Source organism: Arvicola amphibius, chromosome X (genome assembly GCF_903992535.2).
Source record: "Arvicola amphibius chromosome X, mArvAmp1.2, whole genome shotgun sequence".
NCBI lineage: Eukaryota > Metazoa > Chordata > Mammalia > Rodentia > Cricetidae > Arvicola > Arvicola amphibius.
This window is the reverse complement of record NC_052065.1, coordinates 15553908-15579196: the sequence shown is the minus strand read 5'-3', so window position 1 is coordinate 15579196 and position 25289 is coordinate 15553908. Positions and strand designations below refer to the sequence as shown.

The following is a 25289-nucleotide window of genomic DNA, read 5'->3' as shown; positions in this document are numbered from 1 at the left end:
TTCTAGCACGTGGTCTCTTGTGAGGCCAGCTTGGGTAGTCAGTTCTGCATCAAGCGCCATCAATATGAGCAGACTATATACAACTGCATTTCCTAATCTGCTACAAAATGACCTTGGTTAAAGGAGAGCATACATGTGTGGTAAGTGTCTCTCTCCTTTGCACTTTGTATCAGCTGCTGAGTATGGGATGAGAGCAAATGCCCCAAAGGGTTCCTGCAGCTGTTACCAGGTTCTGCCAAGTGGATGCTGGACACTTCCCACCAATTTAAGTGTGAGATCACATGGGAAGAGCTTTCTCGTAGCACAATCTGTATGTTTAGACCCAAAGCAGAGGCAGAACAAATAGCTTCTTCTGGCCAAGTTGGGGTACCTAAATGACCAGGACCCTATCTTTGCCTGTCTCAACTCCAAGGTCATTCATGAAGAGTTACAGTTAGAAAGTTCAGTGAGGGAACATATTGAAACTCTCTTTCTTCTACTTTTTCTCTATTTTCTGGAAAAGAAACTACAGATGAAAGTTCGGTGCCTTTTCCATTGCTAAGCATTAGGTAGGAATTTAAGCATGACCCCAACTTTGGGAAATATTTTGTGATGAAAACATGCCTCCTCCCTTTCTTGTCATATATTAACAACTGAATAAGAATACCAGGAAGTAGAAACACTGGGGTCTGGTAAATTGCCCTGCTTTTTGGTTCAGGCTGATGACCAAGCTTTGAACTTACATAACCCAGGCAAGTTACTTTCATTCCATGAGTGTTTCCTCATCTGTTAAATGGGATAGAATCAAATGACCGACAGGAAATGAGGTGTGACATAATTCCAAGTGTTAAAGCATTGTTTTTTTATGCACTAATAAAAAACTTCTAAATATTGTGTCAAAATAGTTAACCCAAGAGGGCTAAAGTTTTCTTTAAAAAAATAATAAGACATTTCCTTCAAAATTATAGGTAAGTAGAATCTTAAAACTATTACATTAAAAAGAGCATATTGTAGCTCTTCTCAAGTTGTTGTATCCAGACTCTACATCCATTGTTAAAATTACTAAGGACTCCCAAAGAGCTCATACTGGTTTTGTACCTGTCAGTAATTAATGATTTAGAAATTAGTTTGACATTATTATTTGATAAAAAAAGCCTTATTAGAAATAAAATTTTATGGCCGTTAATGTTTTTGAAGTAAAGAAAAGAGATAATAGTACTTTAACATTTTTGTAATAAACTTTTTAAGCATCTGGTTTTCTAGAAGGCAGCTGCTAGAGCATTTGACCTGTTATGTGTGGTGAACACATGAAGATCTTTTATGCTCACAGATATATAGTGAAGAAGGGATATTTTAGGACATCTGACAGGCTGTCATAGATTCCCCTAGGATCTATGGACCATGCTTTGAAGTCATTGGATTTAATGTATGTTATTCAGCTTTAAAATGTGTAGTGTAATGAATGACTCCAGTTATGAAAATGTTTGATTTGGTGTAAAATGTTATGGGACATGTTTCACTATAATATCAATGGAACTTTGCATGGTTTTTGCCTAAGAGGGCCTAGGATGAAGGAGTTGAATTTGCTATAAGGAATCCCATCAAATTAATGCATGCTGTGTACTTGAGCCAAGCTTGTAATGTCCCATTATTCTGTCTATTCTTCTACCCATTTACCCTGTCATCTTTCACTCACTTTAACCACCATTCACACACTCACTCACCTGTCCATCCACCTGCTCTCCCCCTTGTCCTCTCACCTGTTCACAAGTTCATCTCTTCATCCATCCATAGACTAACTTACTTTCCCCTTCATCCACTTTCTCTAACCATGTGTATATCAAGTATCTACAGTATTTTAGCCCAACATAGAGTTTTAGGAAAGTATTTTTCCAAGTAAGACAAAATGTTTTATTATGTTGTCATTTATACTGTATGCCTTTAGAATTCACTTAATCATTCCAACCTGTATTATTTATGGGGCATTTATAGTTGAATTTCTCCTGCATCTGTTCCTCTCCCTTTTACCTAATTCCTCTCTTTCCCTTCCTTCCCACTCTACTTTGCCTCTACCTCTTCTCCATATGGTGATGAGGATGGAATCCAGGTCCATAAGCGTGCTGGGCAAATGTATCATTGAACTACTTTCCTATCAGACCCACCAAATAACTATTTTTATGTCTATAGGATTCTACTTCAAGAAAAAAGAAATTGTCTGCTTATGCAGCTGGAAGAAGCTACACGTTTAACATCATATCTCCAGTCCCAGTTAAAGAGGTAAGCTACTTTTGAAGGGAAATGAATGCCTAATTATTATATTATAGAGACATGTATTATATTACAGTGGCATATGCATGAACTTTATAGTTTCTTTTAGCTTTGCTTTTCTGCTGGTAGTAATTGGAACCTGAAGAGGGATTTAACAGAGTAGAAAAGTAGGGGGGTTTTTTGTACATAACTTTGCTAACATACAACTCAGATAAAATGAGGAGAACCAAATTTGGTTTCAGTATAAGTAAGTCTGACCCTAGTATGTTTGCACATGCCTATAATTCTATCATGTGGAAGGCTGAGGCAGGATGATATAGACTTCAGTTATGAATTCAAGTGTATTAAAGGACTGTATAATTTATTTAGCAACTTCAAAAGCATTCATCTATGCATATTTTTGTTGTGGGGCTTTTTTTAAATGGATGCATAATGGCATCTCCCTTGTCAAACCCTTACTGTATTATGAAGCAGCATGTGAAGGACTTTGTATAAATGACATTATCAGTTACTCCTCCAACTCAGGAAGGAGTCTACTATTGTGTACTGAGTTTCATTCAAAAGAGATAAGAAACAAACTCCACTCAGTTTCTCTCAAGCTTAGAACTGTATTCCTGTTGGTTCTGTTCTTCCTTGAGGCTACAGCCCAGGTACCATGTGGTGGGTAGTGGGAGCAGCATGTGTTTTTCTGAGACCATGGCTCTTTCATTTCAGCCTATCTGCCAGCACCCTGACTGTGTCCTCTGGGAGCAGCCGTGGGTCCCTGGCCTCCAGCAGGGGTTCTCTGGCCTCCAGTCGTGGCTCCCTCAGCTCCATCAGCTTCACGGACATCTACGGCCTCCCACAGTATGAGAAGGCTGATGCTGAGTGTGGCCAGCTTCTGCGCTTTGATCTGATCCCCTTTGATTCCCTGGGGCGTGATGTCACCTTCACAGACCCACAGAGTCACTTGGGCTTCCACAAGCAGAGGAGGTCCCTGGATACACCGCAGTCTCTGGCCTCACTGTCCTCTCGCTCCTCCTTGTCCTCTCTGTCACCCCCCAGCTCTCCCTTAGACACACCTTTCCTCCCAGCTTCGAGAGACTCCCCTCTGGCACAGATGACTGAGAACTTTGAGGTGCCAGGCCTGGGAACACTGGACAGACTGCGGTCACAGGCCTCCACTCTAGGAGATGAAGATTTGCAGGGAACTGCGACACTTCAGCCACATGCAATCCCTGTGGATGGGGAAGGACCCCGTGAGCGGGGACCTCAACTTGTGGCTCCCACTAGTGGAAGTAAGTGGTAATGACTTTCGAGTTGCTGGTGAGCTATTATTTTGCTATATTGATTGGGCTAAAAAGATCCCAGATTTTCATTAATCTTTCCTGTCTGTGTCAGGAAAGATTGAGCTTGATGCAGTTGTAGTCAGCTCATTTATAGAATGTACTTAATTATTGAAAAGTAACTTTAAGATCTACATAGTCTTATTCATAGGCATTCATATTCAAAGACAAATAACCTCAGTGCACTCAGCAGGGCTTGTGTTAAGATGGAACTTTCTGTGTATGCTCTCCTCAGACCAGCATGTAAACTTGCATCTGATTGCATCCTAGTAGAAATATCTACGTCTTCTGTCACTTTGACTTTTCTTTTGCCACATGACCTTGTTTCTAAGTTTATTTCTATGAAATGTGGAACTAATTCTGATTGTGCCATTTCAGAAGCCGTTCCAGAGAAACAATCATTTCTCTGTTGTTCTCCAGATGGAGGACCACCAGACTATATAGCAGGACTCTTTATCTACTCAGTTGTGTTAGTTCAACTCCTTATAGATATGGCAATGATGTTTGAGAAACTATTGACAATTGTAATGTAACCCCGAGAACAAGGTTTCCTGTACCTGAGGTTCAGCCCATGTAGTCAGCTTTCATTTGCAGAGCAAAAATATTCTAGACATTCAATTTAGGCTAGCAATAGATAATTTAATTGCATGGTGGGTCGTTCCTCCCTGCCCTAAGGGAAATTTGGCAAAGTCTGGAGAAACACTAGTCCTCCCAACTGAGCCGAGGGCTTACTTTTGGTATGTAGTGGATTGAGGCTAGGGAGGTTACTAAACCTCCTATAATACGTAGTACAAACCCCACAACAACAAAAATGGTTTAGCCCAAGATGTCAGTAGTGTGGAGGCTGAGAATCCTGAGACATTTTCTGTTGGCTGTCTATCCAACATTAAGGTCACAAATAAAACTGGAATACAGAAGTAATGTAGAAACAGCTTCAAACAAGCAGTCTGAAGACCAAGTTTCTGTTCCCTGTCATGTTGATTTCTAGTTCTGTGACCTTCCTTGAATTGTCCCACATTTCTTGCCCTTAAACAAGGTGACCTTTATGGTTTCTTCCATTTGCCACAGTTTTGTTATCTAAGAGATAGATGAACTGATAGATTGATAGAAATATCCATTGATCTTTACCTTATATAGGAGTCTGCTAGCATTTGTGTGTTTATCTGGATATCATTATGTTATGGGTTGCCTCTTGGCCTTTAAGTTCTTTATTATTTTGGTACCTTACCCTACATTTGCAAACATTTGCCCCTGGATACATTGCTTTTGTAACTAACACATTCAGGTAACCTTTATTCCCTTCATTCTTTACAGTTATAGGGTTATCACTCTATACTTATTCCTTTCAACAGAAATGAAATTATGATAGAATTCTACATCTTTCTTCTACTCTTCCCCCTTCTAAGTGCTCTTTAAATGATGAATTTCAAGAATATTTGGTTGTGAAGAAAGTCTGCATGAGGGCTCTCTGGGTCAGGGGAAAGACTGGTTTGGAAGGGGAAGAGATGAATTAATTCCTAAGCTGAATTAATCTTGATTTTTTTTTTTAGTTCACAATTTAGACTGGGAGGGTTTTCTTCATCTACATTTAGAGACTGCCACCTGGTGGTAGATTCTTGGATGACACTGTCATTAACTTGTGTCCTTAGGAATTTGAAATAATTGACAGAATCAGTTCCTGGGTCCTGCTAGATGCTCCCAGGATCCAGAGCAGGTAAACTGATGTCAAGCCTAAACACATGGAAACTCCTTGCCTTCCTGTGTGATTTGGCAACTCTGCATTCTAGAGTTGTCAGAGCATTCAAGCATGCTTATCAGATTCCCCTCATTCTATCATCTGGTGATGCTTAGGATAATGCTTTCCCCTTCAATTTTCAGCCTTGCTGTGTAAAATCTAAGTTTGGCTTCAGGCAAGTTTTAGTAAGATAAAATTTTACTAAGATAAAAATCTAAATTGCCCAAGCTAGAAGGCAGTGATTTCCCCTTATGCCTTAAGGCAGTCAGATGGGCAGGTGGCACTACAGAAGAGTAGGCTGTAATTTGGAACATTTTTTACATTTTTGCTACAGTTTGTCTTTCCTGGATTTTTAAAGTTAAATGCATCCTGATTTTGAAATACTTTCCTGTTTTTACCTACTGGTTAGAATATGCTAACAATATCCACAAAATTCTTTTGAGTTTGCTCAGTTTATTTTATTATTATTTTATTATACATGCCCTGTTTAAAATTACTAGCTGGAATCTTATAGTTTTCACTCTGATTTTTTTTTTATCTCTTCTCATGCTGCTCCACAGAAACGTTTACTGTAAGTGGCCTTGGTATTTCTCCTTGTCCCTCTTTGTTGCTCAGGCTGCGGGCACAACTTTTGCAGGAACATCATGCTTAGAATGGCTGGGGGTGGTAGCTTATTGACTATCATTATCATTATTATTTCACTATTATTATTCATAATAATCATGTAAGAACTTTTCTAAAAGATTTCAATATTTATTTTCTACATGTATTTTTTCTCCAGAATTTAATAGCATTCATTATTTTAATAATGAATATTTAATAATAGCTTTGGCTATGACGTGACTTTTAGTTTTTTCCCTTTCTGTGAAGCAGTGTTTATGTTCCTTGGTTTTAGTGTCTGTCTATTTTTAATGAGGAGAGAGCAGAGCAGCATGTTTTTTGTATGGTTTTTTTGTTTTTGTTTCCAAATGAGTGGGTAGAAGACTTCTTTCTAGTTCCTGTTTCATTGGTGCTGTTTCCCAAGTCTGTATTAAAATCCTAGAGTTGTGAGTATGTAGTGTGGAAGTTGCTGTGTCTTTTTTCACTCAGGGCACCCAGTGAAGTTACTCTCTATTGCTCTGTGAATTCAGTGACTTTGAGCATTTAGTCTCCATCCTCTCTGAACGGACTGTCATTATAATGAGGCGAGAACTATTTTGCTTAGCGTTGTACTATGGAGTAGAACTATGAAAGTGAGAGGATTGTTACCTAGCGCTGTTTCTTCGAAGGGATTTCAAGGTGGATGGAGGAAGCATCCCTGGTGGGTGTCAGAGAAGCGAGTGGAAACAGGTATTGACTTTACTTATAGAGATCTGCTGTGTAGAGTCTCAGATACCAGAAGGTTCCACATGCACGCAGGGCTAGGATCATTTCATGGGACTGGGATGAAGACAAGACCAGGACTTCGGAGTTCTGGTTACAGTTTGATAATTTTATGCCGTCAGCTACTTCAAGATAGAGCCTGCTTCTGTCCTTGGCTGATCATAGTAGAAGCAGCTTACCCTCATGGTTGGTGTTCCAAACAAATGAAAGGCCAGTTTTTGTTTCCAGTTATCTGTTTAATGTGTTTGGGTTTAGTTGGTGTGCTAATAATTTGGTTAAAAAGAGCTGGGTTGTCACTGGACTCATTCTTTCCTTCAGTTTAGAGTGTCGTTTTTAGCTTATGGAACTTGGTTAGCCAATGAAAAGCAAGGAGACAACTGAGATACCTCTATTATATTATTAGCAAGTGGCAGAATAGCAGTGCTTAACTTGGGACATCATATGTATTCTTTATTTTAACAATATATAACCACATGTAACATTAAAAAGGTTGAGTGTGTTTGTATCGTGTTTTTTTGTTTTTTGTTTTGGAAACCCACTGAAGTGAAAGAAAAGGGTAAAATATGTAAGAAAATGTCAGTGATTATGTTTGGCTCTTAAAAGTAGATATGAAAGATAAAAATCAAATACTCAGGAGTGGTAGCATTCTGACCTAGGAAAGCTCTTCCAGAAGCAAGTGTGGCCCAGGGTGGCTCAGGAGGCTGCCTAGGAAAGCTCTTCCAGAAGCAAGTGTGGCCCAGGGTGGCTCAGGAGGCTGCCACCGTGAGATCAACAGAGATATGTCGGTCCCTATGCAAGTCACAGGTCTCCAAGACAGTGTTTTCAAAGGATGAGTTGAGTTGGTGTCTTTGTTTAGAAGATCATTGAATTCTGTTAGGATATATTTAGATAAGTTTTAAAAGGTGACCATAAAAGCAATATCAAATAGGTTTATTATGGAAAATACCAAAGAGCATAAAGAAGGAAAGTGAAAAATAACAACTCACTGTAACTGCTGTTCTTGTGAGTCTTTGTTCTTTTTTGAATATTGTTACTTTTTAATCAATCAGCACATAATATATTATATGCCATTATGATATATTTGAACAAAGTGTGTTTTGTGATTCTCTTTCTCTACATCTCCTCCAAACCTCTGCTACCTCTATCCCCTCCTTTTAGCCTTTCCCTCCAAGACTCTTTTAGGGAATTCCCATTTCTGTCACTTTATGTCCTATGTGATCATCATCAAAGGGAAAATACAAGATGTAAAAGTCCACATCTATTTCTAGACAGTTAAGAAACTTCTTAAAGAAGATGCCAGTGCCAGCTGTAATGGTGTATACTATAATCCCAGCATGCAGGAGAATAAAAAATATCTCAAGTTTAAAGAGCCAGAATTTCATAGTTAGTCTCTGCCTTCAAAAAAGCAGGAAGTTTGTTGCTTTGGTTTTGGTTTTTGTTTTGAATATTACAATCATGCACAGTGTCTATCTGCATGCACATGCCATGGCTTGTCTCTGAAGCACTTATTGACTTTTCAGTACTCTACCATAGATGTTCTCCTGGCCTCCTATACTGTCTATTACCTCCTGACCCAGGTGTGTCCCTTGTTTGCAGCAGTGACTCTCCGGGAAGATAGTGCCAAGAGGTTGGAGAGGAGAGCACGCCGTGTTTCTGCATGCCTGTCAGATTACTCTCTTGCCAGTGACAGTGGGGTGTTTGAACCTTTAACTAAAAGGTTAGGAGACGACCACCTTGTTTCCTCATCTTTAAGCACACTTACCAGAACATTACTGGTATGCACACAAAGGATCTATATGGAACTTTGTTTACAGTACAATGCACATGTTTCTGCCTTCTTTAGTCTTTGGGAGGTTGGGCCTTAGACCCTGTGGGGGAAATGCCTCTGGCTTTTGTACCATTTGGAGGCTGGTTTTTATTGTGTTGTTCTTGAATGGGTTTTTTCCCTGGTCCTGGCCAGTAAAGCTGAAAAAGAGCAAGTATGTACATTACATGCAAGGGACCTTCATTCCTAGCAATGAAGTTCCTTCCTTTCTTCCCCCTTTAGTTCTTCAGCAATAGGGAGCCCCCTATGGTGGAAACAAAAGAAAAGAAAAGAAAAGAAAAATACAAGTACGAGACAAGACACCTGTTGTTGCAGGTCATACCTATAATTTCAGCATTATAGAGGCTGAGATAGGAAAAATTGCCACAATTTTGAGGCAACCTTGGGCTAGTGAGTTCTGGGCCAACCTGGCTCAAGATAGCAAGACCCTGTCTAAAAACAGAGAGGTAAGCTGGGGAGATGGCTCAGTGGTTAAGAGCAATTGACACTCTTATGGAGGATCTGAGTTCAGTTCCCAGTACCCACGTGGCAGCTCACAACCATCTCTTATTTCATTTCCAGGGTTCCAATGCCCTCTTCTGGCCTTCATGGCCCCTATATGTCTATAGTGCATATATTTATGCTCAGGAAAATACTTATTACATAAAATAAAAATAAATAATTCCTTTTCTTAAACCAAGGGAGAAAGAAAGAAGTTTGTGGGCAGGTACCCGTGAGATAATACATGATGGACCCTGGAGTACCAGCCATGCCCTTTGAGCCCCTTAATGAACAGATGTACTTGAATCACAGTTTGATAAAGCTTTTCTCAGTAAAGGACACCCTGAACATGAGAGAAAGTATACATATCTATAATGCTCAGTCCTTTTGGAATAAACCTGATGAATTTACCATTATGTTCAGAAATGAAGATTCTGAAGAGACTGCTTTGGGAGACACAAATGGAAACAATGAGCCTCAGATCTATGTGGGATTTCTGTGAGTATAGAAGCCAACTTCAAGATGCCCTGTGGTACAGGGCCCACTTTTGGGGTCTTCAGTCACCTTTGATATTCCCAGTCACCTTTTAGCCTTAAAGATGCCCTATAAATGGGGACCTGCTTCATTGTGGTTCTCATTTACATGGCCAGGTGAAGGGGGTGGAGGGACCCCATGACCCAGATGTTGCGTCCCCATTCTTGTTAGGTCAAGTCTTACTTTAGTCTCAGATAAGTTGACAAGGGTAGAATGAAGGAGGGACAGAGAAAAGTGGCTGAGTTGCTCTTTCATCACTGATACCACAGCTGAGGGCTGTTAACTGAAGAGTTGGAAGTCAGAAAGGTGGGATGCTCAAAGTTTCATCAAACTCAAGATCTTGGAGGTATATTTTCCACATTTATGCTAAAAGTTGACAGTGTGTTGTTAGAAGTACAGATATCAGGGTCTTTCCCTTATCCCCAGAATAGGTAGGTCATCCATTGGTCTGTAACAATGGCCCTAATTTACAGTTTTGGTAAAAGCAGGTGCCATGATTTTTATGCTGGCAAAGAAGGATGTTCAGGTTTCTGTAGTTTTGGATTGCCCATTCTTGTTATTGTGTTCCAGGTTTTAGTGCTAAAACTGTTGACATTTAGAATTGGGCCATTATTTGCTATGGTTTCCCATCTTGTACACTGTAGGGTATTCAATTATGTCCTTGACATTCATCCACTTGACACTCCCTTTGCACTTTTGATAATAATAAATGCTTCCAGATATCATCAATGTCCCTTGGGGATAGGATAGGGTAACGTGTCCCTCTGTCTGTGGCCACTGTTGCAGTTGAATCACAGGGTCATTTCCTCCATGGGGAATTTGTAGTCCATGAACATGAGCTTTATTTTCTAGGCATGACAGTACAAATGAATATCTCCTTGTTCATGTGCTGCAACTGAGGAACCTTGCTGGGCCGGTGATGAAGGAAGACTGCAAAATGTAAGTTCCTGGTATTGGAGACTTGGAGGCCATGTATTGCCAGTGATCACCTTCCTCTGGCATTCCTCTGCATTGAAATAACTCTTTGCCTAGTCTGCTTGGCAGACTGGGGAGAGGAAAGCAGTTTGGGAGCCTGACTTTCAGTAAAACAGTAGGAAAACATCTCTGTAAAGTACAAAGGAATATGTGTGTGTGTGTGTGTGTGTGTGTGTGTGTGTGTGTGTGTGTGTGTGTGTGTATATATATATATATATGAGCATAGTTCATTAGTTGAGGCATTTGGTGTAGTGTTGCTGCCACTAGTAATATTGAAGAATACCATGTTCTCAAAGGGCTGAGTGGTGAAGGTGCAAACCCATTCCACTCTGTGATCCCATGATCTGTATCAATAGGCCTGAGACAAGATTTGGGGAATCCTTGGCTAAGGAGAGTAACAAGAAATGGGAATTAGGACCATTTGGCAGTCTGCTGGTGACCTTGGTCTCAGTGTAGAATTTCTGCTTCTCTGTGCTCTCTGTCCCTAGGTGGGTATTTGTGGAGGGTCTCACTAAGGTGCGGGCTGCCAATAATGGGCCATTCAAACCTAAGGTATTCATCCCCATCCATTCCTTGTGAACTAGCTTTGTAAATGTGGGGATCCACATTGGGATTCAGTTCACTTGGTGATACACACAGCAGTGGTCACAAATACTTCAGCCCTCTCAACTATGTGTCAAGTTCCAGGCTGTGGGTAGAAAGCTCAGGAAACAGGCTCTATGTCTGTGAATGCTAGAGCTGTGAGGAAAGAGCAGAAGAGCTCCTGCTGAAGCAGAGTGTCCAGCAGAACCTCACAGCCCCCAGTCTTATCTTGGCCAGTAAGGCATTTTTCATCCAAGCTACAGAGATGTATTAGCTCCATTGGACATGGATGTTGGAAACCACACCACTGGTGTCATACCAATAAGTGGGCATGTTAGTCCGTGCTGCCTACCAACATGTTTCCGCCCCTCTATTCCCAGCCACATCCGCGTCTACTTGCCCCCACTCGACTCTGGCACTCCCAACACCTACTGTTCCAAGTCTCTGGAATTCCAAGCTCCACTGGTGTTTAATGAAGTGTTCAGAATCCCTGTGCATTCCAGCATGTTGACACTGAAATCACTGCAGCTATACGTGTGTTCAGTGAATCCTCAGCTACAGGAAGAATTGCTGGTACGTATAGCAGCAAAGCTTCTGCTGGCTTTTATGGTGCTCTTCTTCCCCTCTTTTCCTTTCCCTTTTTCTCTGTTTTATGACTTCTTCTTTTCTTTCTCCCTCCATCACTTCTTTGTTCCTAATTTCATCTGTCATTTCTTTTTATGCTTCCTCATTTATGTTTTGTGTATACATTGTATGGGGGTGAGATAGGTAGGAGTGAGGACATACATGGTACAGAGCACATGTGGGGGTCAGAGGAACATTTTCATTCTCCTACTGTGTGGGTTCTGGCAGTCAAATTTTCTATATTAAGGTACCACAGTTATGAAATAACATCATAAGAGACTGGTTCTGGATTTTATTTTTTAACACCCATGCAGGGCATTGCTCAGATAAACTTGGCCGACTGTGACAATTCAAGCGACATGCAGCTGCGCTGGTATCCTGTACAGGTCTTTGCCAGCCCTGAGCCTCCTAGGCCAAAAGAACCTGTGCGAGTTATGGAGAGTACCACACGGGACACCACGCAGGCAAGCTCCGGAAAGACGGTACATGACCCTGGCTCAAGGAGCCAGTCAATTATGACTGTTTTCTTGACTTTGAGACTGGCTTTGCTCCAGGTATTCATATCTAAGAAGTTTCCTTATAGACTAAAAGTCAGCATGTCTTATCATTGAAGGAATTTCAAGGGAAGGAATCAGATGGGAACATGGTCATACACAAGGCCACTTTCTGAAAACAAATTTTTAATGCAAACATGTTTATGATTTGTACTAATTTGTGGACGTAGAGCTATAGGCACAGGGCAAACTGTGTTGCTGTGAGTGGTGATGTTTGTTCTCCTGTGTGGCCAAGAGGTTATCTGGTTCTCTGAAGCATCCTTTCCTCCTTCAGGATGCAGTGACAGTGCTGCTGGCCAGAACCACAGCACAACTACGAGCTGTGGAGAAAGAGCTTGCAGAGGAGCGTGTAAAGCTGGAATATACTGAGGAGGAGATCCTGGAGATGGAGCGCAAGGAAGAGCAGGGAGAGGCTATATCTGAGAGGTGAGTGAATAGTCCCCTGCCCTTCTAAGGCCACAGTAAGGCAGAACTCTTCTCTGTGCAGTAACTTAGGGAGGTGAAATGAAGTTCTTGCAGACAGGCTAGTCTTCCCAGTGCCAGTCAACATGGCTCTCAGGGGAGTGTATCTAGATGCAAGTCGTGTTTCTCCTCTTTGCCTCTCTAGAATGTTCTGTTTGGTGCTACCATACCATTGTTCAGGAGCCAGATTCTGGTGGGGAATTCCCTGGTGATCTGAATTGGAGAAATATCCAGAGCTTTGTGCCCAGTCCTCTTCCTTTAATTTAAGGATTTCTTTTCAGGACTACCCTCTGCTGAGACTAATGATAACAAAGTTCCTCCCCCTTTTGGTTTTTGGAAATGGGTTCTTAGTATTTAGCCCAAAGTGGCTTTGGAGTTCTCTTGCCATAGCCTTCTGAGTGCTAGGCTTATAGGCATATGCCACTATCCCTGACTCAAAGTTCTTTAAGCTTTTTGTTCTATGTTTCATTTCTTTTAGGGTACTGAGAATTAAACCTAAGGCTTTGTACATTCTGGGCACTGACCTACACTTCCATTGTTGTTATTGTTATAACCCACCTTATAGAGATTTCATTTACCTGCCATTTCCAGTGTGCAATTCACTAATTTGATGTATAACTTCAGAATGCCATGCTTTTTTTTGTTTAATCAAACTCAGCTATGGAGAAAAATGTCATAAAATGAAAATACCATCCACCACCTCCATTATCAGTCATCCCCATTCCTCCTTCCCTCTGACCCTGTTCTAAAACAAATTCACTTTGCCTTTGTGAACTTTCCTCTTCTGGACACACTTTTCATGGAAGCATATCATTACATAAGCAGGCAGCTTCTCTTTCTGTTACTGCTTGAAGTGGCCCGTCAGTGACTCCTCAACTGTAAAGGCCTGTGAGAAATGGATGAGTAGTTCAGGTGAATGAGCACCTCTGTGAAGTGGCTTGACTGATCCTCTGTGGAGCCATTTACATGTTAAATACCACAGATTTCCATGAAGAATATTGTCTTTGTGAAGTTCAGTTTCTTCACCTGACTTTTCCTGAATTTAGTTTAGACAGAAATGTGCTTTTGGAGCATCTGGCAAAAGAATAGGGTATTCTGTTAATGACTAGACAGTACATTTGAGGGCATTTTCTGCTAGAGATTTTGGTACCTTAAGTGACTCCAATTGGGTGTACTGTTTTCCTTAGAGACCAGAAATAATCCTACTTTATGAGAACAGCAGTGGTTTTTAGTCACTGAACAGAAACAGGTTTTCTTTGCTCTTTCTGCTGCTCTGCTCTTCAGACATCTATGAAAGGCATCAGCTCTGATGAGCTTTTCATGGGCTATTGCAATATTTACCTTTAGGAGTTGGCAGGCTGACTCAGTTGATAGTGGCTGTAGCAACTGCACCCAGACCAGCCCCAACTACCCAGACTCCTGTTACGCTGGTGTGGACTCCATCCACGGGCATGTGTTTGCTGGCCAGGTAGATTCTTACAACCCTGAGAAACTCCAACTCCTGCCTCTAAAGGTAAGTAGAAGTGTCAAAAGGACCTTTGAATGTATGTACAGTACCTGGCCAGTCCTAGAAGGAGAGGGGGTATGTCCCAATACTTATTATGGAAAGTGTGAGGGACAGAGTAGAAGAGAGGTAAGTGCACTGTAGAAAGCTAAATTGACATACTTACATGTAGGAGTAGAACATGTGCTCACTAATAGCCATGTCTTTTGGGTATTGGGGCATATGGAAATGTGTGGCATTTGAAGGTAATAGCTAAGCAAGGGCTCTGTATTACTAAATGCTGAACAGTAGCTTTGCCTAAGATCTGTAAGAACTTAATGTGGGCACAGTAGGTCTTACATAAATGTTAATCACCCATAGATTGCAAGGAAAAGAGATCTGTAATATAAAAGGGGAGCTTTTTACACCATTCTGTGGTGATCCCTTCCCATCTTCAGGGACAAATATATTTTGAGCAATTGACATTATATCTATACCTCATTTAAATGCTATTACCCTAACTATTCAGATAAACATGCCGAACCCGCTACCACCAAGGTGCCTGAAACAGCAGTATGAACCCTCCCCTTCCGTGAAGCAGATTAGAACAGGTGTTTTAGACCAGGCCTCCAGGAATTGCTGCTGTTCTACTGCTTATAACCTGGAGAACTAGTCACCAAATGAGTGGCTGCAGAGGCGGGTTGATGTTTTCCCTTTTCTTTTTTTTTTTTTTTAAATATTTATTTATTTATTTATTTGTTTATTTATTTATTTATTATGCATACAATATTCTGTCTGTGTGTATGTCTGCAGGCCAGAAGAGGGCACCAGACCTTATTAAAGATGGTTGTGAGCCACCATGTGGTTGCCGGGAATTGAACTCAGGACCTTTGGAAGAGCAGGCAATGCTCTTAACCACTGAGCCATCTCTCCAGCCCCCTCCCTTTTCTTTATTTACATTTATGTTTTGGAAAGGATTAGGTTGTGAGATGGTGTAATTTCTATGGAAAATAGCCTGGCATTTCTTCAGTGCATTCTGGTAGTTCGTTTTCTCATGCCACCACTTGCAGGATAAGGCAGCAAGATTGCCATGTGTTCAAGGTCAACATGTAGTATGCAGTGAGTTTCAGACCAGTCTGGGCTACATAGATTCTATCTCCAAAAATAGAAAAACAGAGTTGAATAGGAGTAAGGAGTGAGAAAGCGAATACTATACCTTCTTACAATGCCACTTCTGCATGGTAGTTTTAAAAAAGCAGGTAGACTAGCAAGAGGAAACTTCGGAGAGGAGGTTGTTCACACTAAATGTATCATTTGTACTATGGGAGTAACAAAAAGGCTACTACCTAGGTTGACAAAGAGACCACCACGGAAGACCTTTTGCTAGAGGAACCAGTGAGTGTTCACAAGGAAAGGCTCAGCCGCCGTTCCCGAGGATCTCCCTTCGTCCGCAGCAGCACCATTGTGCGCTCACAGACCTTCTCACCTGGCGCAAGAAGCCAGTATGTTTGCAGGGTGAGTTGAAATTCATCTACCCTTGTCTGCGACATTTTCTTCTTCATGCTCTTTTTCAAGTTCTCATTTTTACTATTTCTGCTAAAAGACATGCATATTCTCACAAGACATACCAATGAATGAATGAACACCATATATGAGTGGAGGTAAAGTTGAGTGCTAGGAACTCAGCTTGCCACCTGGCCCTGAGCCTGTTGGTTTCTGGGTTTCCTCTGAATTCTACCTCCCACAGATTTTCACTATTCTATGTGCTCCATCTCGTGGAGGCAAGGTAAATGTTGTGACATCAGCCTCAAAAACAGCGAGTCAGAATGGGGACAGTCTTGAGTTGGATAGAGATCTGTAGGTCGTACTAGCATGTTCCTTAGAAGTTCTGAAGCATGGATGAGTGGCTGAGCAGCAAGGTACCAGAATTTGAAGCCTGTGGGCTCTAAGGAGTGCATTCCAGTTCATTATACTTTCTGGAATGGTGGATATACACAGTCAAATCACATTGGAAGGCTTTACTAAATAGTGACACCCAGGTCCTACTCCTAGACACTTGCCACTGACACAGGTGGAACGTAAGAATTAGAACTTTTGAAGTTCTCATGTGTAGATGGATTGAGAACCCGCAGGTAGGTGGTCCAAGCTACTGCAACCATTGAAAGGAGTACAGTGAGTTTGAGCTGATTAGGCAGTAACAGGATGGCAATAACACCATTGATCTGGACAGTGAAAGGGATTTTAAAGGAAAATGGTCATAATGCTCATATAGGTCATTGGACATACTCATCTAAATACCATCCTCATGGTCTGTTTGTAGCCTCTGCTCTGGCAGATCCACCAGGAAGCAGATTCAGGTGCTTTTTGACAATTGGGTGGTAGTGGGGTGGCAGAGTTTGCTGCTTAGAGGAAGACTGACAGCTGCTTGGTTGAGCTCTGTTCCCTGCATTAAAAAGACTGCATTTATTGGTGATAGTGTTAGAAGCCTTGCTGTTTATGTGCATGTTGGTATGACCACAGGGCAAGTAAGCTTCTCTGCCACTGCATTTCCTGAATATCTGCTGTAAACTGGTACAGAAAATAAAACTGGGAAGGCAAGACTTGGGCACTCACACAGACAGCCATTGATCCATCACCACATGAAATCCGTAGGGGCTCCCATAAAGAAGTATTCTTTATTTTCCTCTTTGAAACCACACCTTTCCCTTGACTCATACAGCAGGGCTTGGTGAATGTTGGCTTGCCCTTCTACCAGGAATGAGTCTCTTTTTCCAGAAAGCCATTTTACTAAAACCAGAAATAAATAGCAAATGTGAATGATTGCTAAACAGTGAAACACACTGAAGACAGTACCTGCTTTTATAAGCATCTTACCTAATATCAAATTGTAGTTGGTATTGATAGCACAGAAGTATGGTTGATCTGATCAGTGTAGAAAGTTCATGTGGTTAAGTTGACGAGCATGAAAAAAGATCAGGTTGGCAGTTTTGTTTGCTTCATTTTGGTTTTGGTTTTGTCTTTGTTTTCCCTTAACTCTTCTCTAGGTCCAGAGTTCTAAATGCCTGGGAGAAGTTTTTTTTTTTGTTTTTTGTTTTTTTTTTTGTTTTTTGTTTTTTGTTTTTTTTTTGTTTTTTTTTTTTTTTTTTTTAAAGAATCCCATTTGGAATACACAGTGAATGAATAGATAATGTCCCATAACTTGTTTCTGAATATCATTCTTTTTGGTGCAGCTTTATCGTAGTGACAGTGACAGTTCAACACTGCCCAGGAAGTCTCACTTTGTTCGAAATACTTTGGAACGGCGAACCCTTCGCTACAAACAGGTGTGTGCTACAGAAACTAATATGGAGTCTATATCCACTCTCTTTTATTTGTATAATCCTCTTTATAAATGTATTAAATGGGTAAAGCTACATTAATTAAAAAACAATATTTTTATTTCTTTGTAACTTCATTATAAAATGTAATAGTAGCATAATGCTATTAACATTTCTTGATAATTCTATATCACTTGTGATCATTATTTTCTTAGTTGTAGTAAATGAATAATCATTTCTACATGATGTTATTTTTTCATTTTTGACCGAAAATTATATATAGGGTTAGCAAATTTGGGCTTCTTTTTATGATTTATTTTTACTTTTAATTATGTGTATATGTGTGGGAGTATGTCACGGGTGGGAATATGTGCATAAGTGAGTACAATGCTGTGGAATCCTGAAAAGGGTGACTGATACCCTGGAGACTGAGTTATAGGCAGTTGTAAGCCACCTGGCATGGATACTGGGAACCATTCAGGTTCTTTACAAGAGCAGTACATGGTGCTCTCAACATTTAGCATCTCTTCAACCTCTAGATCTGAGTTTCTCAGCATACAGCATGCTTCTACAGAGAACTGTCCTATAGCTTTCATTGCTTTTACACGCCAAGGTTTTTTTCGTCTCTTTTTACCATGCCAGCTTTAAAAGTTATAGTTTGTAAGGTATTAGATAAGTCCCTGTCTTTTCTGGGCAAGCATCCTTTGGAATACATATTTTTAAAAATCCAAGATTCCCATGTGATGTTTGTATACAGATTAGTTGCAGATTGAGAAATCTAAGAAAGCGTATGACTGGGCTGCAGAAGTTGTGTCTGAACAGCAGCAGCGTGAACATTGTGAACTGAGTCGTTCTTTGTTACTGTCCTATGCTCTCTTGTTGAGTACCATCCTTGACCTTGACCCTTTGGATGCCAGAAACACCAGACTTTCCTGCTTTTGTGTATTAAGTATTTCCCCTCTGTCTTAAACATTACTTAATTTTTAAGGTCACTTTTGTGTGTTGCCAGTTGTACTTTTCAGATGTAAGTCAAAAATGAAATCTAAAAACCAAAGAAAAAGCACATTTTGCTGCCTTAGACATACATTTTGAAATGGCATTTCTAAGTATGTTCATTTTTTATCCTGTTGGCTGTATATATAAGGGTCTGTTGCTGTATATGTTTACAAACACAGTGGTAGGCCATTATTAAAGAAAAAAAGGTTTGTTGTTCCTAATTTTAATATTGAAGTAGAGATTTAATCTTGCCAGAGTCTTTTTGTTGCTGTTGTTGTTGTTGTTGTTGTTTGTTTCTTTGTTTCTTTGTTTTGTTTTTTGAGACGAGGTTTCTTTGTAGCTTTGGAACCTGTCCAGGAACTAGCTCTTGTAGAACAGACTGGCCTCAGACTCACAGGGATCCACCTGCCTCTGCCTCCCAAGTGCTGGGATTAAAGGCGTGCGCCACCACTGTCTGGCTCCAAAATCTAGTTTTTTAAAATGTGGATTTGGGATAGGTTGTGCTTAGGGAAATTCTTGTATCATAGCCTTCTCCCGTTAATTGTGGAAGAACCTTCCAGAAGGTGATGCCTGCACCAGTCTAAGCAGTGTGCAAGCTCAATGGTGCCCCCTGCCTGCTTTCCACAGCCCTGCAGGTCATCTCTGGCAGAGCTCATGGCCCGTACCTCCCTGGACCTGGAGCTGGACCTCCAGGCCTCGAGGACTCGGCAGCGGCAGCTGAATGAGGAGATTGGAACCCTCCGGGATCTGAGGCAGCGTCTGGAAGATGCCCAGCTGCGGGGCCAGACTGACCTCCCAAACTGGGTGCTCCGAGATGAGCGGTTCCGTAGCCTACTGAAGGAAGCAGAAAGACAGGTAAGAGGGCCTGCTCTAGACTCCTTTTAGAACTCCTCAGCTGTTTTTGTCCATGATTACCTACCTGAGCTCTAGTTGTGAGTGTTCCTATAATGATGTAGTAATTGAAAAGATCCTGGGACTTGTTTTATGACATTCTCCCCTACTATGCACATTTATGGTGGTACCAGTGGACACCTAGAGGTTCTTTGAGGTGAGTGTAGGGCCCCCAGGTCCTCCCTGCCTTGTGTGAACAATGTCCTGGGGCCACATTCTGGCAGGCCTGGCTCCAGCCACTGCAACCATCTACAGGCATTTTTGTGAAGATTTCCTCTGGTTACAAACAGGTCTGGCCTTTCTTTGGGATCTTTGTGGCTGGTGTTGCATCTTCTGGACTCCAGGCATAGAAGTGAAGTCATTCATTATTTGGAGGGGGGGATTTCTAGATAGGATTTTTCTGTGTAACAGACAAGGCTGGCCTCAAACTCAGAGATTCACCTGACTGCCTTCTGAGTGCTGGGATCAAAGCCTGTGCCACCACTGCCCAGCCATTCTTTTTTTTTCTAAGTAGCAGTAGAAAGTCTTGCTCATTAAATGTTTCTGTTGCAGACAAGACAGACCAAACTTGACTACCATCAAGAACAAGTAGCTGAGAAGATGCTGAAGAAGGCTTCCAAAGAGATCTACCAACTGAGAGGGCAGAACCATAAGGAACCCATCCAAGTGCAGACCTTTAGGTAAGGGGGAAGTGGACCCTGTGCCCAATATTATGGCCCACTGCTTTCCTATCACCATGGCACATGGGTTAATATAAAAGGCACAGTCATCAGGTATCTACTGTAAGCAGCATGTCCTGCCACTAATAACATTTTGGTGTTTTCTTCTGATTTTTATATTTTATACTTTTTTATGTCACCTGTAATCATAATGTGGAAGTCTGTTTAAAAATTAAAATATCCCAGGATGCTACATACTCTATTAACTTAATTGAACATAATGTTTTATCTATAATTCACCCAGTTGCTCTATTTTATTAACCAGATGCTGCTTTCTGAACATTTGCTCCTGTAGGTAACTAATTTGCATACATACACACATCCTTGTCACCTTTCTACAAACTGCAAAACATGTATGTCATATACGTTAGTGATCAAAGACTTGCTGTCACAGGATCAAGCTTTTGTCAACATCTTCTACTTTCCCACATTAGAATCACTATTGTCTTGGATTTTAATTGCATGGGTTTACCTGTAAAAGCAAGTAAAGTTTTTATGGAAGAATTAATTGCACCATTATATCTGTATTCTTTGTGGCTGTAAAAAATTATAGTGAAATTCAAAAAGTATAAAATGAACACATTTAAAACAAACAAGTTAACAGTATTTGCTGCATCAATAATGTTATGCTGCTACTACTCCCTCCATTTGGTTTTGAAACACTGTCATCATCCCCAAAGGAAAGTGCCTCATACCCTCTTGGTGGTCAAGCCCATCCCCCTCTCTGAGCCCTACCAAGGAGCAGTGAGCAGCCTGCTTCCTGTCTCTCTGCATTTGCATCCTCTGCACATTTCCTATTAGTGGTATCATGCCCCATGTAGTTTTCTGAGTCTTGCTCATTGCATTTAGCATCAGGATTCTGAAGGTCATCCATATTGTCACATTTGCCTGTGTCAGCCCTTTTTATTGATAAATGCTATGTTTGACTTTCAGCCTTAATGTTTCAAAATCTTTAATATTCATATTCTTGACATAACTACATTAAGTAGTATAACTTCTTACCCTAAATTTAATTTAGAACTCATTCATACACTTTTCACCTTCTTAGTCATTTCTTAATAGAACAAGTATCTCCTGTGCACCTACTACATTCTAATTAGTATTTTAGCCACTAAAGATAAGTACACCAGAAGGCTTTATACATACCGTTGTCACTGACGATTTAAGTTCAGCCCTCCCCTACCCCCCTTTGCTACTGGTGATTGATTCTAGGGCCTGGCATAAACTAAACATACTCTGCCACTGAGCAACAACCATAGCCTTTTAAGAACCTCTTCTAACATATAATTCTTTCCAATCCTAGGGAGAAGATAGCATTTTTTACGAGACCAAGGATTAACATACCTCCTCTCCCAGCTGACGACGTTTGATGTAGTGCATTGTGCACATGAAGTATTTATCTGCCTGTTTTATTTTCATGAAGTTCTTAGATTAGCTAAATTTGTCTTTAAAATATTTGTGCAAAGCTATTAATATACACATTTTGTAAAAAACATATATCTATACATATATATTTTATAATAGTGACGGCAACAGGGCTTGGTTTTTCCTTGTTGTGAAATCGACATCTCTGAAGACAGGTTATTTTATAAAAGATCAACTATCATGTTAAGAGTGTACAGTTTTTACACTTTTATTTGACTTAAAGGCTGGAAGACAGAAACGAAGTGAGTTCAGGCAAATTCACTGTATTGTAATTTATTTATAGTACTTTTTTTTCCTTGAAGGAAAATACTGACTTAAGGTGTATTTTAAGACTGAAATTTTGTTCTTCAGTATTTGTCATGCAGTAGAATGGAACTTGGGGCCGGTTTTGTTTCTGACACCTGAAACGCAAACACTATGTGCTGAATTTGTCACATGTATCAGTTCCTCATAGGTGCATTTACCATGTATATTGTACACTTTCACTCTCTGTGTGTTATGTTAAAATATCAACTGCAGTGGTTCAGTCATACTATGCAAGCTGTGTATGCATTGTAGGGCTCACAGTGTGCTGGGCACTGATGGCTCTCATTGCTGTGTTGTCATCTAATGCATCTTTCTGTGCTTACCACAAGTCTGAAGTTGGCAACAGAGCCTCCGGCATCCCAGGTTTCAGCCTGCCTGTCCACTGGTGACTGGTGGCTGTTCACATTGCTTACATTTGTCACAGCATGTGCAGCTACCTTTGCCACCTCTGACCGGTCTGACAGACAGCAGGGTGGGAATACTTTCCCACTACCCTACTGTTTTGTGAAGGAAAGTGAAAAGAACGAATACAGCAGCTACTAAAGGCAGAGATGTAACCTTTGAAGGTGCTTTTTGTGTGTGTGGAGAGAAGGGCCTGTGGGTAACATGGCTTACCCAGCAAGTCATTGCAGGAGACTATTTGAGTTACATCAGAATGCTTTTCTCATATTGGAGTGAACCAATATTCCTCGTGGAATCTTAGAGCTAGCTAATGAGGGAAAATTTAATGGAATAAAAATATGCCATGATTCTTTTAAATGCCAAACAATTTAGTTTGCCTAGCACACATTTATTCTACATAAATGTGTCTTCTTTCTGAGGCCTTGAATGAATAAATGAAGTAATCACAGAAAATGTCAAAGAAAACAGAACTCTCTTCCTAGATCTTCCTGTCCCTCCTTGGATATACCCCCCTTTTAATCAGATCTCCTTTCTCATCCTATAACCTCTTCCCTTGTATAACCTACTTTCATTTTTTGATTTATTAAAAATGAATTTTGTAAAAGCATTTCCTTGACATGTGACCAATCACAGACAATGGAATTTGTCAGTGGTGGTAAGACTGAAAACCTTGTTTTATACAGTTGTCATCTCTTGCTATGCATTCTTGTTTCTAGCCTTGCTTCCCCATCCCCACCAATTTCCTTTTTGTACCAACCTATAATAGCAGTAGAGACCCAAGGTGCCAATCTTAAAGCACTGCCAGTAGCAAGCAGCATTACTCAGCAGACTCACCCCCATGCCTGCAGAATATTAGGACCTTAAGCTCCAGCCAGAGCCAACTTTGGCTGACACTGCCTCACAGAGACAACTCTTCGCAGCCCACTCTCTACCTGGAATGAGGTAGCTTTTCTGCCAACTCAGATTAGGGAGCAGCTGAGGAAAACCTACTATGCCAATACCGAAAACAAAAACAAACCAGACATACTTCTCAGAAATATCACTGCCTACCTTATACCAATTTCTGTGGGGAGCATTGTCTTCCTACAGGAAATACATGCCCGACAGGAAATACATGCAGCCCCTGCTTTGGAATCAGTCTAGGGAGGAGCACCTGGGTTTCACACCTTTCCAAATATCTCTCCCTGCCATCTGGCTTTGCAAAGGTGAATTGTCCAGGTGTGTTATATGGACTGTTTGCTGCATGTTAGCTGTTACCAGACATGGTACCCAACACCCTCACTTGCTTCCTTCTGGCAGCTGCCAACATCTTAAAACTACCATGCCCAGAATATATTACCCACTTCAGACAAATGAAAGACTGTGGGCTTTAGGGGTTTGGGGGAGGTTTCCATCTGCTGTGTGAGTTTGTATGTACGCTTAGCCTGTTGAGAAAGAAAACTCCTGTCTCTGGGCAGCTCTGGTCAAGCAACAACACAAATTCTGCCACCAGGGTCTCTGAAACAGCGCCAAGTATAAAAGGGAATTTGGTTTTTCTGCTTTATCTAATAATTGCATTGTCAGACTTTGGTGATTATTGCTGAAATAAGTAACCTTCTGTTGTGGGAATAAGTTAGAATCAGTATTCATCTCTTTGTTTTGTCACTGTTTTCTATGATTGTGTCATCTGTATCGTTTGAAAGTATTTCTTCTATAAAATTAAACTAACCTGCCTTAAGAACAAACTAAAATGTGTGGGTTGTGGTTTTTTTGAGAATATATAATTTAATGGAGACTTTTAAATAAATGAAAAAATGGTGCTGGGAATTTAGATCAGTGGTAGAGTACATATTTCACACATACAAGGACTTGGGCTCAGTCTCAACACCAACAAATAAATGAAGAAAATAAAGACAATGTATTAGTCAGGTACTCAAGAGAAACATGACTTATAACATGAGTTATAAGTGTATATGGAATTTATTAGAATGACTTACAGGCTGTAGTCCAACTAATCCAACAATGACTGGCTGTAAACAGAAAGTCCAAGAATCCATTAGTTGTGCAGCCCACAAGACTGGATGTCTTATCTGGTTTTTGGTATACTCTGGATTCCTGAAGAAGTAGGCTCTAATGCCTGTGAAGGGATGGACTTGCTAGGAAGAATGAGAGTGAGCAGGCAGAGCAAGCTTCCTTCTCCCTTTTCCTTTATATAGGCTGCCATCAGAGGGCTTGGCCCAGATTAAAGGTAGATCTTCCCACCTCAAAGATCTTAATTAAAAATGTGTCTTTTCATTTCAAATGATTTAATTAAGAAAAAAATCATGCCAGGTGGTGGTGGTGCACGCCTTTAATCTCAGCACTTGGGAAGCAGAAGCAGGCAGATCTCTATGAATTCAAGGCCAGCATGGTCTACAGAGCACAAGTTCCAAGACAGCTAAGTTCCAAGAGAGAAATACTGTCTGGAAAACCAAAAAAGAAAAAAAGAAAAAAGGAAATAAAGAAAAATATCACTCTGGGCTGGAGAGATAGTCAGCAGTTAAGAGCACTGGTTGCTTCTCCAGAGGATTGGGGTTCAATTCCCAGCCCCCACATGGCAACTCACAACCATCTGCAACTCCAGTTTTAGGGGATCCAACACCCTCACGCAGAATATATATGGGCAAAACACCAGTGCACATTAAATAAATAAGTAGAAATAAATCTTAGAAAATGAGAAAAGAAAAAAGAAATCCCTCACAGGTGTGCTCAACCATTTGAGTTTTAGTTCATTCCAGATGTAGTCAAGTTGACAACCAAGAATAGCCATCACAGACATGTTTATTTTAAAATATAAAATAGAGGTATAAAATCACAATAAATGTACACATAGTGCTCAATTGGCTTTGACACAAGTCATTAATGTTTCCCCAACACTCCATCTTGTGATTTAAAGCAAGTTCCATATAACTTTCATTTTTTAAATATTTCAGCATATGTTGTTAGTGCAAAAATCATGCATGATGACTTTTTATTGTAATTTAGCATCTAATGTCTCCTTGGTATTAAGACATCAAGGTCAACAGC

The 25289-nt window shown here is 40.6% G+C and overlaps 1 protein-coding gene across 3 annotated transcripts in view; it reads left to right on the top strand.

Annotated features, from left to right (window-relative positions):
• The window catches only part of Wwc3 (WWC family member 3), a 109033-nt gene extending 85059 nt beyond the window's left edge, over nucleotides 1-23974 (top strand). For 2 of the 3 annotated variants that reach the window (XM_038317240.1, XM_038317239.1), the window contains 14 exons: nucleotides 2167-2256; nucleotides 2962-3524; nucleotides 8266-8386; nucleotides 9398-9472; nucleotides 10361-10447; nucleotides 11446-11638; nucleotides 12004-12171; nucleotides 12518-12669; nucleotides 14053-14218; nucleotides 15539-15703; nucleotides 17419-17511; nucleotides 19129-19356; nucleotides 19945-20072; nucleotides 21415-23974. In XM_038317240.1, the coding sequence (XP_038173168.1) occupies nucleotides 2167-2256; nucleotides 2962-3524; nucleotides 8266-8386; nucleotides 9398-9472; nucleotides 10361-10447; nucleotides 11446-11638; nucleotides 12004-12171; nucleotides 12518-12669; nucleotides 14053-14218; nucleotides 15539-15703; nucleotides 17419-17511; nucleotides 19129-19356; nucleotides 19945-20072; nucleotides 21415-21481 (2296 nt within the window). In that variant the 3' untranslated portion in view covers nucleotides 21482-23974. The remainder of the gene's footprint in view (nucleotides 1-2166; nucleotides 2257-2961; nucleotides 3525-8265; nucleotides 8387-9397; nucleotides 9473-10360; nucleotides 10448-11445; nucleotides 11639-12003; nucleotides 12172-12517; nucleotides 12670-14052; nucleotides 14219-15538; nucleotides 15704-17418; nucleotides 17512-19128; nucleotides 19357-19944; nucleotides 20073-21414) is intronic. The other variant, XM_038317241.1, reaches the window with a different exon arrangement.
• The last annotated feature ends 1315 nt before the right edge of the window (nucleotides 23975-25289 follow it).